The sequence below is a fragment of the Dipteris shenzhenensis genome, chromosome 19 (genome assembly GCF_047967505.1).
Source record: "Dipteris shenzhenensis isolate YYH24624 ecotype China chromosome 19, Dip_SZ_1.0, whole genome shotgun sequence".
Taxonomy (NCBI): domain Eukaryota; kingdom Viridiplantae; phylum Streptophyta; class Polypodiopsida; order Gleicheniales; family Dipteridaceae; genus Dipteris; species Dipteris shenzhenensis.
In genome coordinates, this window is record NC_141614.1 from 36924615 (window position 1) to 36941095 (window position 16481).

Genomic DNA, 16481 nt, shown 5'->3' on the forward strand with positions numbered 1-16481 from the left:
GTCATCCCGTTCACAGCCTTCGTGTAGCTACGATTCAGAATGTAAACTGCCGTGTTACATGCTTCAGCTCAGAAAGTCTTTGGCAAATCTTTCTCTTTCATCATACTCCTGCCCATTTCGCAGATGACGCGCATCTTGCGCTCTGCTACTCCATTTTGTTGTGATATATGTGACGGGGATTTTCGCCTCTTGATCCCGTGACTTTTGCAGTAACTTTCGAATTCACTTGATGTGAACTCACCACCTCTGTCTGATCTCAACTTCTTCACCTTCCTCCCCGTTTCTTTCTTGACCATTACATGCCATTCTTTGAACTTACTAAAAGCCTCATCTTTAGTCTTCAGGAAGTATATCCATATCCTTCTACTGTAGTCGTCCATCAGCGTCATGAAGTAGTAGGAACCACCCAAAGCTTCCGTCTCTATCTTTCCGCAGAGGTCCATGTGAACAAGCTCTAGAGGAGCCTTTGCCCTGCTGGCCTCTTTAGGAAAGGACTGCCGATGCTGCTTGCCCATCATGCAAGCTTCACATACATCGGGCAGATCTGTAATTTCTAGTAGGTCAGCAATCATTCCACTTTTATGCATCTCCTTTAAAGAACTAAGGTTTAGATGACCAAACCTCTCATGCCATAGCTTTGTGTTCTTCACATCCGCTCGAGCACTGAAAGTTGAGAGTTCGTAGATGTTGTTACGCAGTGTATCTTTATCAACGACCTTCTCTTGAAGATCCAAGATCTGTGCACCATTCTTATCGAATTGAACTTTGAGGTCCCGATCCGTGATCGCAGAAACGGACAACAAGTTCCTCTTGATATCTGGCATATAAAGAAAATCGGACAACTATTTTACAACTCCATCTGTCTTGAGAGCAATCGTACCTTTTCCTTTTGCTGGACATTTTGCATCATTGCCGACTGCTACCAGGATGTCATTCCCTACTGACTGTAGAGAGATATACCAATCCTTTCGACTGGTACATGAACTGAAATCTCCTCAATTGTTACGAATAGCTCTACTAGTACTGCCTACGTGCTGTTGCTGGACTCTTTCTTTACTCCGTTCTTCTCATCTGTAATCTTCTTCTGACACTCATTCTGCTTGTGCCATGCCTTGTTGCAATAGAAGTACTTGATCTTCTTCTTTCTCTTTTTATCATCAGAAGAATATGGGTTACTAGAGTCCAGCATAGAAAGCCGAATCTTCTCCAGTCCTTGTCTTTTGACGCATCTCCTCCTCCAGAAGCATTGTGCTGAAATCCTCAAAGTTGAGGGACGAATTTTTATTCTGCGTATTCAGCACCGTAACAAGACCGTCGTACTTTGGTGGGAGAATCTGTATGCACCTTCGTGCTAGATTCTCGCTGGTGATGGTGATGCCAATCGCAGTCATCTGATCGCGCAGATTCTTCACTCTGGTGATGAACTTCTCTGCCGCTTCAGATTCAGCAATTTCTCGTTCGTGGGTTGAGTCTCCAGATTCTAAATTTACGTCTGATTCGTAGTCTCGTACTGATTTTTCAAGACCGTCCATGCCTCCTCCGCTGTGGTGACATGTTGAATTAACGCCATGACAGAGTCACTTACACTGCAGATAATAGAACGCAGCGCATCTGCATTTCTTCTTGTCCACGCGAGAATCTCATCCGTAGTTGGTACTATCTGTTGTCCTGCATTGGCTGGATCCGGTCTCGCAACCGGCTTCACGTCCACCCCACTAGCAGTATCCCAAATCTCATATGCGCTTAGGATGATCTTCATCTTGAACTTCCAGAGTGGATAGTTAGTGCCGTCCAACTTTTCGCTTTCGTCGAGCGGTGGGATTCGCAGTCTTGCGGACTGGGCCATCTCTCACAATCTGCTCGCAAACAGAAACACACTACCAAATCTTCTTGCTAGAGTCCAGGCTCTGATACCATGTAAGAAAACAATACAACGTCTGTGCTCAACAAATAACAAGATCTTGTACGCAAGAGAGAAAAGCAGATAGTATGGAGAATAAAAAATTTGGTTATTGTAAAACTGATACAATAGATGGTGCTGCCTCCTAACCGTGCGCTCCTATGAGAGAAGCTTCGATGGCAGGCTGGAAACAGTACAGGACGGAGGCTGGATGCCAAGGAATCACGGTTACTCTAGCCAGTGATAAAATGGGCTTCACGGGCTTGCTCTTATACAGCCACCAATCGTAGTCGGTTAGACCCAATTGGGTGACCAACCCAGTCCGCCCAAAACGGCCGACTGGGGGTCGGTCCCGAAATAGGCCACCGACCATATGATAGAACTGTGGCGCAAAATAGACCAACTAACCTACGGTATCGTTCGGCCTAGAGCCATCCGGAATCATCTGAGGCTCCAAACGGGCCCCATAACCCGAGAGTGGGCTGTCCCGGGAAATGCTCCGTCTACCTCAATGCGATCAGTCATGGGATGCCTTCCCGCACTTGCATGTAGCCTAGTTGGCAGTGTGTCAACTCCGTCCAGCCATCAAGCCACACATGGCCCCCATCTGGTGTCCAAACCAGGACCTACCGGATAACCGAGCTACTCAAATGACTTCTCCTCATATGGGGGGCTTACAAGTAGAGTTAGCTGGTTCCCACGTAGTTACACGAGAGTGGAGCATTGATATCTAACAGGATAGGGCAGAAGATGAGAGAGATTGACTTAGCTATCCCTGAGTCCTGGTAGGAGGGACTTTGCATGTGGATGGACAATAGATGGTTGGGCTAGTTTTCTTGGACTGGTGTTCCCTTGAGGATGATGATGCAGCGAGGAAGCACGCAGCCCAATTTTCCCGTATAGGACCTGGAGGTCTACTCCAACCACTCACTGAGAGAGACCCAGAGATGGATGGGAGTCTGGATGGGATTCACTGGCAGATGATCAGAGTGGTGCGACGCTTGGGGAAGGAGTGGCACATTGACCCTCCCAGTATCTCAGAGCATGATGCCCCCAGATGGCACCTCTGGCTTTGGGAGGGTAGGCCCTTGAGGGAACTCCGATGGGATCCAGGGGAGTGATTTTGGCCCTTGAGGGAAGTCTAATGGGATCCGGGAGAGTGGTTCTGGCCCTCCAAGGGAGGCCTTGCCGAGCAGGTGGACCAGGTGCCCTTCTTTTCCTACACCACACGGATTGGCACGAGGCTTCAGATGGATTTTTCGACGTGGACCCCTAGAGGGAGAGGCAATGGGTGGCCTAGAGAGTGCCCCAGGATGCCCGTTCCAGGTTTTGGATGTGGTTATGGTCCAATTTGCGGCCGAGGAAGATATCATATGTCTTCTAGCTGGCTACCCACGGACGCTTGCCCATTAGCACGTTGATAAGGAAAAAAAAGAAAAGACAGCCAGGAAATTATGTACTTCCTTCCAGCAAGCATCCCATCGATCAACTCAGACAAAGCATCCCTATTCTAGATCACGTAGCCACCTTGCATGTGCACGTTCTCTTCCAGAATTTCCATTCCACGTCAGCACGTGGAATTTACCACTCTCCCATTAAAAAATGCAAATACCGCCCAAGGCACATTAAATGCACAATGTGGACCTTTAGTCACACAATTCCCACACACATTAGCATGCACATCAAAGCTTGCATGCACCCCTGTACACCCACATGAAAAGCCCCTTGACATGGGCACCAGAACATATCAAATTCCCGTAAAATGCAAGACCACATTGACTCAGGAAAATTTAAAAAACCCCTTCATGACTTGATTTTACATGACCCCAAAAACATTTTCACTTGACCACACACTAGATACCCTTGCTCTGGAGATCTGGTACAACCACATTGCATTTCATCATTTTCCATGAAGTCCCTGCAAAACATACTTTATTGTCTCAAAAAAACTATACATCAGTCCATCATGCTTGAAAAAGAAAAATCCACGACTCAGGAGCCCACACCTACCCTAGATGTGTACATCTATGTGCTTACCCACAGCTATCTACAGTGCTCAAAAACTTGATACAAAATTTGTCCTATCAACGTGGTTGGAGCAGATGCGGGTGGAGGGGAAGTGTCATTGCTGCTTTTCTAGAGACAATTCTACACTGCCTCTGGAGTTGTCCTAGCGCAGTGAGGATTTGGATGGGAGCCCTCAGGATTATGACCCGTATGTAGAGTCTTCAGAGGGACTACACTTGGGGGATGCTAGCCTGGTTGACTGAGGGAGGACATGTGTTCCAGATTGATGAGATTTCCCCGGCTTACTGGATACAAGGTCAGAGAATTCAGAGGATAGAGCTCCATGAGGCGGTCCCCCTTGATAGCCTGGCTGTTGCTGTTCCTCCGGAGGACAGCGTTTGTTAAGTAGTAGCCAGTATCACTGCGTGGAACATTTGGGTTGCTCGCTGCAGTCTGGTGATGGGTGAGCATCCGGTTCAACCCTCGACTACCTTGGTCACCATTTGGTAGGATATCATCTACACCCTCCGCTCCACCTGGGAGCATGGGACCCCAGGCTCTAGGGCGACTATCGCAAGGCGTGCTCGATTCTGCAAGGCTTGGCCTGCAAGAGTTTTTTACATTTTCACTCCACGAGGGATTCGCTTGTTGTATAGTCCCCCCAGCTGGCTGTTAGTCCTAGTACCAGAGATCCCCTAGGCAGTGAACTGGGTTTCTCTGGAACAGGCTGGTTCTTGCGCACAAGGGTAAAATGATGCTGCATTTTCTAGAAGGTGATCAGCCTTGGACAGCCACAATCTCTCATTTTCTTTTGCAATTGTCTACTCCTGTTTTTGGGCATTGGCATCCCATGGGACTTTATTCTGAGACACCTTGATGGTAAGATTAAGAGCTGTCTTTTTGTTTCTCAAATGCTCTTAGCTTGGAAGCAGATTTTATCTCATCTTAAATGGACTGGGCATGACTCTTTGCAAGGCAAGTCTTAGAGCGTTGAGAACTTCAACTGGTCGAAAGTATTTCACCCGCTGCTTGCTCTATAGGAACCTAGGCATTCCTACTTCCTCTCTTCTAAAGGTATTTCACTTGTTGGTAATGTCCTTCGCAATGATGGTACTTTATTGCCTTTTCCATTGGCCGCCAGACAATATGGATTGGGGATGCATTACAGACCACTTTGGCATTCCCTCTCTCAGGTGCTTTTTTCTTTCCTACCGACACCCAGATTGGAGCTCACAGATCAGCTTGCTGATTGGTTTTTGCATAGCCAAGGTTCTTCTATGTGCCCGTTGTGCCTGGCTGATATTTCAGTAGCTGGTTTTTGTAAGAGATTCTGCTGACTCCTCATTGGATCATGCAGCATGCTAACCGACTCTGGCGTTTTAATCATAGTGCCAAACGGTGGCGTAAAAGATTGCATCAAATTTGGTCTTATAAACTATGAAGAGTCAGCATCAGTGTATCCATGCAACTGTATCTGAACCCCAAATTAGTCCATACTGCAATGTGGACTTCATATACCTCAGTATGCGTCTAGCCGCATCCAAATGCGATTTCCTTGGAGCCTGCATAAACTGACTTACCAACCCAACAACATAGCTCAAATTTGACTTGGTAATAGTCATTGGACATGAAATACATCAGACAGGTATTTCTTTTTTCCATTCTGCATAGACAAAGGAATTTTACCAATCTGCACAATAGGATGTGCAGTATCATCACCAGTCTCCATAAATCCTGGTCTTTCTATTTTCCTTGCATCCTGCATCCATTCTGCATGACCTGTCATGTGATTCGATGCACCTGAGTCAACATACCACACATCATTGCTTTCTTCTGCACTTGTCACAAAATTGGTCATGTGCTGCACCACAAATAAATGCTGCTACTAGATGATGCATAATTGCCTTGCTGTAATTTTTCATTCATGATGTCATTCTGCTTTTTGTAGCAATCTTTAGCCATATGACCCATTTTATCACAGTAGTAGCATTCAACATTGCTGTTTGCATTTTGCCCTCTCTGTCATCCACCACGACCTCTTTGGCTCCCCTCGCCTCTAAAGTTACCACGTCCTCCTCCATAGGACTGATTTTCTTGAATTTGCTGCATATTTTGATTTTGCCATGGCCTCCAGATCTGCCTCTGCCTCTGCCTCTGCCTCTGCCTCTACCTCTGCCAGCATTTGAGTAGAAGACAGTTTCTTTTAAAGTTCCTCTTGAAGAAGATGCACCATCAATTCTCTGCTCTTCAGAAATTAGCAGAGCAATCAACTTCTCAAAATCAAAAAAATTTTCACGGACGGCAATGGATGTCCGAAATTGTACATAATCCTTTCCTAGACTATTCAAGGTCACAGAAACTAAATCATCATCTTCCACCGGCGACCCAATGGAAGCAAGTGCATCTGTAATCTTCTTCACCTTCATGTGGTAGTCATTGATGCTCATATTCTCTCTGCACATTATGCAACTTCTGCTTAAGCTGCATTTTTCTGGCTTGCGTATTTGTGCTGTACATTTTTGTTAGAGTATCCCACGCCTCCTTCGACGTGCATGCATCCTGAATATGCACAATCATAGAATCTGAAGTACTGATAGACAAACAATACATAACTTTTCTGACTGTCTCATACCATCCTTTAAATGTCTGCAACTCCTCTTGATTGGGAACATTAGGAATAATTGATTCTCGTTCAACTCCAATAATGAACTCCCAATAGCCTTTTTTCTTAAGGCTAAATTCGTCATTCTAAACTTCCATGCTTGGAAGTTGTTCTTGTCAAGCTTTTCAGTGACAATCTATGAAAGAGCATCAGACGCCATTACAGAACACTACAAAAATATTCTGTCACTACAAAAAACACAACTTCTGCCTCACAAGGGCAAATCTGCAAAACTGACGAAAGTGGTATTTGACCACACAGTCACTTCCTAGTGACGATTTTGCATCAAAGAATGATTCTGTCACTCCCAATATCTCTGCGCACAGGCATACGATGTAATTTTTGCGGTAACTTTTCACTGACCTGCGAAACAGTGGTCGCACAGCAAAAAACATGGCACTTTTCTGAGTGCTTGTGAAAAACTTTCGCTACCGAAACGAACCCCGAAATAACCGCGAATCAAAAAAATTATGTCACTCTCTCGCCACATTGCGAAGGACGTCCCAATCTGAGACAGTGCACTCTTGCACTTTCCGGCTGTGCTACCTGCAGAGATTTGCTCCCAAACTCGAAAAAGAAAAGCAACACTGATCCTCTTACCAAGACACCGCGAACTTAGTTTGTTTTCTTGAGCTCCTTACCACGAACCAAGCTCTGATACCATGTAAAGAGAGTGGGAGAGAAGTAAGGAGTCTCACTTGCAGTTTTCTCACATACACAATGGGAGAATACACACAAAGGTGTAGGTTGAAAACAGTTTTCCTCTTCTTAGTTGTAAAAGCCAAAAGAATCTCTCTCTTAATACAAAAGGAATAGATGAACCCTATAGCTAGGTCTCAAACCAAACTCAGCTAACCTAGGTGGCATACTAACTGAGCCAGTAACTAGAGTACATAAAGATAGCTATCATTAAGCTATTATTCATGGGCGATGTACCAACCGCATCTGCAGCTAACAAGTCGGTGACATAAATGCACAACGATCACCCTGGCATATCACGAGTGAAGCTCGATATCTCAACACAAATTGGCCCTTCGCTAGCAGGTTTTTTAATTGAGAGTGTTGCTGGGTGTCATTCCCTTTGGCCAACTCCTGGCTCGTCGACATTTTGCTCCTGCGTTATGCCACAAATGTTTCGCTCCTAGGGAATCTATGCTTCATCTATTCTGGACTTGTCCCGTCACTCGGGATTTTTTCTTGGTGCTTCAGTATTGTCCTCAAGCACGCTTTCCCTTTGCTACATTTGGAAAGCTTTTATGGCTCTTTGGGATTCACCCGTGACGATCGGAGTTTGAGTTGTTATTTCTATGGGTCAGATATTGGACACTCTCGACTATATGGAAAGATAGGAATCAAATTGTTTTTCATGAGCCCACAACTTCCATGTTCTTCTTTTTTCGGATGTCACTCAAGCAATCATTCAATGATTGTTTGTCCGTTCACCATATAGACTATGCTGTCTACTTGTCTTATACTGAGATTTTCTGATTTTGCATTGGCTGATCTCTCTTTGGGGACGGTCTTTTTGTAATGTAAACAAACATGGCTTTCACTATTTTTTTTAAATGTGTGTGTGTGTGTGTAACCTTCCTCTAGCCCAGTTGGGGGTCTTTTATCAGTATTTTTAGTTTTCAGTAGTAGATGTTCCACTCTGGGACAGCTATGAATGTAAAATTGTCTTAATGGAAAGTTTTTTTAACCCACAAAAAAAGTGTGCGCGCGTGTGTGTGTGTGTGCCATTTTCACTGGATTCTTTTCATCCCATGTTACAACACGTTTTTGACCCTGTGATTCAGAAATTTCGGGTGCCCGCCTATATTAAGAAGAATCACAAGGTTAAAAAACAGCTTGTTTTTATTGATGGTGTGGTTTCTACATTGCATCAGTTTTTACAAAGATATAATCTGAAGCTGGAGGATGTTGTGTTTGATCTTGATATGTAACTTTTTACTTGGCTGCCTCATGACTTTTGCTCCGAGGCTTTACTTCTAAATTTTTCCTTTGTACTTATTGGTGGGTTTTTACCTCTTTTTTGGGGTTTCCCACACATAAATATAAGATTTCACCAAAAATAAATAAAAAGAAAAAAAGTATGTGTGTGTGTGTGTGTGTGTGTGTGAGAGAGAGAGAGAAAGAAAGAAAGAAAGAAAGAAAGAAAGCTTATTAAAGTCGTCGGAAGACCGATGGGTCTATGAGACTGTGAGAATCCTGATACAAACAAACTGTGAGGGTGGAGCTACTAAACGAGCATCCACACCAATGCAGAATGCAAAAAGCTAGTGCTAAGTACTACATAGTCACGTTAGAAAGATCGACTACACATCATCCTCCTCCTCCTCATCATCATCATCAGGTCATCCAAGAGGATAAGACAGCCGAAGCATGAAGTCAGCAATAGAGTGTTGTTGACTGCTCGCAGGCGTGGTCCTGTGTCATCTCGTGGTCATAGCTCTGCGTCTAACAAGGGCTAAAATGACCCCTGTCAATCGAGTCCGACTCTAAACAAAGACAGCATATCCCCAAGTGTAATATGTGCGTCAACCCTCTGTCTGAGTTGTTGTGTCGTTGGCTCTGGATCCCAATCATGTCGGGGCCTTGTAGTACGGGGGTCCACATGCTCTAGCTGGAAGAACTCCATGATCGAGCTATGAGAAGGGTCTACCAAGGAGGTCTGCTCATGTCTTCGTGATCAAAGTAGACGCTCGCAGTGCCTGATTGCCGCATGGATGAACGCCGCCAAAAGCATCTATGGTCTGGATAGGAGAGAAATTGGGACAACACCCCAGACTGTCTCTGAAGAGGCAGTAGAAGCATCCTCGAATCTCATTGTAAAGTGGGCACCTGAAAATGAAATGCTCCTCCGACTCGACCTCATGTATGTCACATAATGTGCATATGCGCCTCTCCTAGGGTAGACCCTCTACCCTACCACTCTCAATGTGCAGTCTATGTAAAGAGACCCGAAATTTGTGTATATCCTGGTGGGTCAATAAAGTGGGGTAACTGGATTTGTGTATATCCTGGTGGGTCAATAAAGACCTCTGTGATATGTAAACAATGATCCCTATAGAAGTTGAGCTTCACCGAAAGCTCGCTCGGGGTCCCAACCAGGTCCGCAATGTGTGTAGCTGTAAAAGATCCTCGCGGATGACAAGGTTGACCTCGTGTGATAGGAGAGGAGAGAATGGCGGGAGGGAGTCTATCCATGTGGAGCCCAAGTCGCTCAACCCATCTCTCTGTGCGTGCATACTAGAATCTCTGGTCACCTACTGTTGATAGTGCCATAGAAGAGAACAATGGTAGCCATGGTAATCTACTATGCCCAGAAGTGCAATCCACGTACCCCTTGACCCCGTATAGGTAGGTGATACATCCAGCTGTAGTGGGGATGACCCAAACTCAGCCAGAATGATCTAGTGAGGGACAAATGGCTTGCCGTAGATCATCCATGATAGCATGAGAAACTGTAGCCGCTCCACACGAGCCCACTCTATATTTGACAGATACGGCCCCTAAAAAGAACTACCGTACATCCCCGTTGGACGAACCAAGAAGTCAAACAACAATCCCTTGGTCCGCGGATCCTGAAAGTGTGAGCACAACCACTGCCTCTCTAATCTGGCCAATGAAGCGTATCCCCTGCTCAGGCAAGCCTGCATCGCACGTCTCATAGTGAAGATAAGTCCAAAGAAGGTAACCCCAAGGTATGTATATGACAAAATAGTCTCAACAGGCGACCCTCAAACATGAACTACTCCCGATGCATAATGGCTCGAGATATATTGAAGATCATGAACTTGGTTTTACTAAGGTTGACCTTCAAATCATGGGACTCACAATAGGACTATAGTGCATCAAGGTGTCTCTAGAGCCCCTCTGCTGATGAAGACAAAAGTGCCACATCACTTGCATATAGCAATATCCAGATCAACGTGCCAACGAGCATCCATCTCCCCCGAGTGTCTGCATAACTACCTCAAGCTCGTCAATGTAGAGGCCAAACAAGGTGGGTGATAAAGGATACCTCCCAATAGTGCTCATGATCTCATCTATCCACCCCGAACCTACCTGGACTCTGCCTGAGACTCTCTCGTTAAGTGCCATGATGGCCCAAATGATCTCCTAGTCATACCCGATTCCTATAAGCATCAAAGGCTTTGCGGGAATCCACAAAGTAACAATATACCCTTTGCTTCCGTGCCCTCGCCTCCTCGATGATACACTTGAGTGTGAGAATGTGATCCATGGTCCCATGATCGTCGCATCGGAATCGAGCCTGTCCGGTTGCTCTAAGTCCCCGGCACTCTGCGAATCGATTGACCTTAGAATCAAGCATTGATGCATAAATCTTGCACATGACATTTCCAATCATAATGGTCATGTAGTTTTCCAAGCTTATGGAATCCCCTACCTTGTGGATGGGTGAGATAGTGTTAACAATCCAGGTGCGTGGAAACCCCAAACAAATAGCTTCATTAAAGAGCTTTGCTAAGATCGGGGCTAGGACATTAATCCCATATGCAATGAATTCAGTGCATAGGCCCTCATGATCTTTCACTCAGCCATTATGAAGTTTCATTAGGGCATCCTTCACTCTCCCCTCAGTGAAGAGTGTGCAGGAGGTAGGGCAAGGTATATGTGAAAGGTCAGAGCTAGCTAAATATCTCCGCCAAAAGTCCTTAGAGTTGTTACTATACAGAATGTTCAGTAGTTCTGACAAACGAAATCCAACTTCTTCCTGCGTACCAATCGACGCTACTCGTGTAGCGTCTCCGTTTCATTCAAAAGGTTGTTATTGGTTTCGAGTCTGAGCTGACAGCGTAAAGCCTTGGACTCATCATCGTACCAACTACTCCAAGGTACGGTCCCAGGTGGTGGTGGATGGGTGGAGCGAGTGGTGTGAGGGAAAGCGTGAAGGGCAACCTTGTGTAGTGAGTGGGTGATCAGGGCAGCACGGTCCTCTAGTAGGGGTATGAAGTCAATATATGTGAGAAGTATGTAAAGGCAGGCTGAGTATATAGGTGAAAGATCACGGTCGAAACCTATGTCATGAAAGGTGGTGTAGGCGATTGTGGAGTGGAAGATGCTATGAGGGGGGGTGTCGAGATGCTAGAGAAGAGGTATGTACGATCAGCCCCTGGGGGGGAAGGTGCGACAATAAAATCCAGGATGACTTCCCCGCAGCTCAAGAAGTCGACAATGGACTGATATAAAGAGCTGCATATGGTGAGAGAGAGAGAGAGAGAGAGAGAGGAGAGAGAGAGAGAGAGTATTAAAAGTCTTTCGGAAGACCAAAGGGTCTATGAGACTGCAAGAAACCTGATACGATGATCAACACCCATGACGAAAACAAAAAGAAGAGTCCATAATCATGATCATAAGCACCAATACATGGAGAGAAAAAACTCTCCGAGATCATAGGATGGGAGCTGGCGAGGCATCAGTCCTGAGAAGGGGGTGTCACTGTGTGAGGCTGCTAAAACTTGTGATGGAGCACTGGCGGATGTCACCATGTGTGGGCTGCCGAGGTCTCCTGGCTATGGCCTAGCGAACAAGTGCCACTGTCACTCCTATGGGTCATGTCTCCAGTTTGGTGAGCATGGAGAGAAGATCCCATAATATGATCTGTGTCTCAGTCTGCTAGCGAGTCTGTCGTAACTCTGGATCACGTCCCATGCCGACCGCCTCCGCAGTTCTTGCTGGTCGGTGCTATATGGCTGGAAAAACTCAGTAATCATGCTCTAACTGTATGCCCTGATCCCGCCTGTGTGCCCAAAAATCCCTGAAAATATTAAAACAGCTTTTCAGACACGTGATACCCTGAAATGCATTGCCGTTGCACAGAGGTTTGGTCATATTACTTCTATTCTCAACCCACCGATGCAGCTTTGCCAGCAGTCTTGGTTTCTTTTCAAGGATTTTCTGATAAAAGCACGACATAATGTTGCCCATGCCATGAAGATAGTTGTCAAAGCTGGTCTTGTTGTTCTACATCCCTTCTGAACTCATAATCCCAACTCCACGTTTATTTGTATGTGGATCCAGACAGAGATTCATTTGTGCTAACTTCTAGTGACAGAGATCAAATGTTCAGTAACCCAAGACATACTAGATGAGAAACACCTTCGAGCCTTGACTAGTATACTTCAACGGGAAGTACATGGTCCTAACCTGGAACTTGGTACATGCCATAAGAGCAGATGGCATATTCTCAGGCATTAGAGGATAAAATCTCCATACACTGGACATTATATTTTATGTGACCAGAAGAAAAATATGACCATGCATCATGCATTTGAATGTCATGTGGAAATAGTCTACTTCCCTTCTTTTCAGATTGAAACCATATAATCACGGTAACTCCATGCAGAAACTTTTCCATGATAACCAACACTCCATTAGTCTGAAAAACTAGGGCATTCACACATCACAAAGACAAACGGAAGTCTCCTTTTAAAGAGAAGGGTTCACAGTTTTATTCTTAACCACCCTCCCCACTTGGATTTCCAAAATATGAGACTTGGAGGCCCTAATCTTAAATATTTCTTTGAAGGAATCCCGTGCTTGTAGGAATGGCCAGATTTTAGTAATGTTTAATAGCACGCTATTTTCCTACAGAATATCAGCCCATACCTTTGCAATAGTGTTCTTGAGCGGGCTCACCTACATTATATGAATGTCACATTTCTAAAGAGGACTAGAAATGCACTATGATCTTCATGAAGTACTTAGCTTGCAGAGCCGATCAATGAGATTGTTCATCTGAGGTAATGGATATTTGTTCTTAATTGTAAAGCGATTTAGTCTCTTGTAGTCTATGCACTGATGCACACTGGAATCTTTCTTCTTAACCAGATGGTATTTCTTAATGGTGTTCCTAGACCCCCACAATGGTGTTCTTGAACGGGTTCACCTACATTATATGACTGTCAAGATGGTATCTCTCAATGGTGTTCCTAGACCCCCACAATGCATCTACATGGATTGGCCTCAAGGATATGCTGTGTGTTCATGTCAGGAGGTGTTGTGTCTATGCTAAAGAGCTGAGCAATCTCTAGGAGTTTGGAATCAAAGGATACATCAATCTCTTGAGAATATCAATCTCCTCCAAAATTTGATTGACTAAGTAGTGTTTACATTAAAAAGACTTTGACACTATATCTGGCCATGTTTTGCAGTTAGAAATAGTGAGCCTAATAGATGGTGTTTTGTACGACAGCTGAACTACAAACAGCAGACCACCACTAACAATATATAATAATGCTTGTACAAGGGTGTTAAATGCCAAAAACAGAGAAAAAGGGGATTTATGGAAAACAACAAAAGCCTTCACCAGCTAGCATACCTGGTAAGACTAGGTTACAAGACAGAGCAATTTGTACGGCTGTACTAAGTTTGTCCCCAGTAAGCATCCAAAAATTTATCCCTGCCTTTCTTAAACAAGATATTGTCTCTGGAACACCATCCTGCGAACAAAATTCACCATGCAATCATAAATCCATCGGTGTACTTAAAACCTCACACTCAAGAGACAATTTCAGCAGAGAACAATGCACCTGTAGCTTATCCTCAATGGCTGTCACCCCGAGTAGTTCAAGATTTCTTTCGAGTTGTTGACAGACTTCTGCCATCTTCCACTGAAAATAGCACCTTTTGATGAGTTATGATGTATGCAAATAATAAATATAGATTAAAAACCAAGATAAAGGAACTAGCATGGAGCTTCACACAGTATGCTTGCAAAGCATTATCTCCCCAAGAAAGCAAAAAGCGAAAGGCCAAAAAACACGACTCTGGTATGAATAGGATTGAACACATAACACACCTGTCAAATCTTAATCTGCACATGCAGGAAACAAATCTTATTGTATTCTAATTGTCCTTTCATGTGAAAGGAAACATACGGGGCCTCTCAATCTACAGTCAAAAATCTATAATTGTCATGCTTAAAATGTTCAATGGTTTCACCAACCTCACGATCTTTGATGCTAGTGCTAGCATCCTTGAATTTCTTTGACCAATCAATATAGTCAGTCTCTTCAAGGTCTCGCCAGGCAAGGCACATAGTTCTCAGTCCCATCTGTGAGTAGTGATCCACTGCTTCAGCTACACGTTTTACATGTTGATCTGTATTTCAATTACAAAGCAAGATCTTTTACTCCAACTAACAAGAAAACATGTACTTATAACAGATTTTGCAAGAAAAAAAGGGGAGAGAGTCCAAGAGAAGAGAGCTATTGATAATGAGCAGTGAGAAAAAAAGAGACAAAGAAAAGTTAAGGAAACGTGAACAAATAGAGAGAGCAAAAGCAAACTGCTCCTGGGTTCATGGATTTCCACATTCCACTTATGGCAAGGCCAACTACTGCATTCTACTTCAGCTCACAGATAAGCCACTAAGTTCTTATATAATGGGAAGTTTTGAGATAACTTTCACAATGTGAGAAGCTTCATGCAGCTATCAATGAGCAACAGTACTCTCAAACCTTGGAGCTCTAGAGAGATTGCTTGTGTATGACAATGGACTTAACAAGACATGCAACTTCAATGCTCTTTGCTAATTGAAATACAATATTCTAAGACAAAGATAATGCAACCAACAACCTTATTATGTTCTGTTCCTCTTACCACTGTGCAGAAAAGGAAATATCACTTCATCAGCCCCTTTGGTCAAAAGCATTATTTTCCCACTGTGTCCTTCTTTCAAAATCACAGACATCCTCTTTCTATCAGATGTAAACTCCAAAATATCCAAAACCTCATAATCGAGCAGATTACCCAAGAGCTTTATTTCTGAAATACAAACGCACAAAATGAGTTTTGTTTGTTGACCAAGATGAAAGGACGAAATTGTTAGTTTGACTACAATTTTTGCCCGCTGTCTGCAGGATTTTCTTTTTTTGTATCTACAGAAAGAGTGACGATTGTTTAAACAAGACCAGGGATAATCAAAACATAACTCACACACCAGGAATGTATAATGTGTGGCTAACAGCCCTATTGAAGGCCTATAGGCATATGGCAAGGCCAAGCACGTTAATCTTATATACCTATAAGGGCCTCTCTCTCAGCACCCTTTGTAGAAGAGGAGAGCAGCCTACATTGGTACAACCCCCCATGCAATGACTATGACCTCTTTTGTCTATGAGAATGAAAAAAATACGAACGTGCGATATGCTTGTGTGGGAGTGAGGAGCCACATGCTTTAGACAAGTGGGCCCTCTACAGAAAACAAAAGCACTCCACATTCTGCTCATCTAAGCTACACCTTATTGTGAACACATCCTTGTCCCTCTTAAATGTCTATCTCCAAGCAAAAACATTACTAGGTTGCAACCTTGAACAAAACTTCAAAAGATATGTTTTCCATGTCTGCTAGTATGATATAGACTATATATTTAGATTAATCCAAGAAGATGCACAAAGTCATTATGTAAAAGGAAACAATTCACTAGTCTCATGGAAGTCACCCACGTTGATAAATACTTACAATGCATGGCAAAGGCTATGAAGTTTGTGAGAGCAGTGAAAAAACACACAACATTGGAAAAAGCTTGAGAAGCTGAAATGATTTGCACACAAATTTGAAATAAAAAGAAATTGAGTTTTGTATGAAACCTTAAACCCTAGAACTATGATTAAGTCCTATAGTGACACATGGCATAGTGCCACATGTATGGTACAAAATTATTATTTCACCATCCTCTCAAGCACCCGAAACTCCTTCATTGAACTAGAGTCAAATTCTTGATGTGAACTTGGTTACAACCCATGAAGGCATTATTCTATCCATGATAAGCTTACGCCCCACAGTCCCCCCCATGATACAAAATGGTTGTAGGAGTCTGATTTAATTCTTACAAATTCACCATCATGCATTATCAATCTGCCTTTTGAGAAATGACTTATCTT

At 43.9% G+C, this 16481-nt stretch overlaps 1 protein-coding gene across 4 annotated transcripts in view; it reads right to left on the bottom strand.

The window, feature by feature from the left end:
• ALA2 (aminophospholipid ATPase 2) overlaps nucleotides 1–16481 on the bottom strand; it is a 127508-nt gene that overhangs the window by 31350 nt on the left and 79677 nt on the right. For 3 of the 4 annotated variants that reach the window (XM_087390376.1, XM_087390375.1, XM_087390378.1), the window contains 4 exons: nucleotides 15198–15362; nucleotides 14542–14696; nucleotides 14126–14206; nucleotides 13915–14035 (listed from right to left, as the gene is read on the bottom strand). In XM_087390376.1, the coding sequence (XP_087246502.1) occupies nucleotides 13915–14035; nucleotides 14126–14206; nucleotides 14542–14696; nucleotides 15198–15362 (522 nt within the window). The remainder of the gene's footprint in view (nucleotides 1–13914; nucleotides 14036–14125; nucleotides 14207–14541; nucleotides 14697–15197; nucleotides 15363–16481) is intronic. The other variant, XM_087390379.1, reaches the window with a different exon arrangement.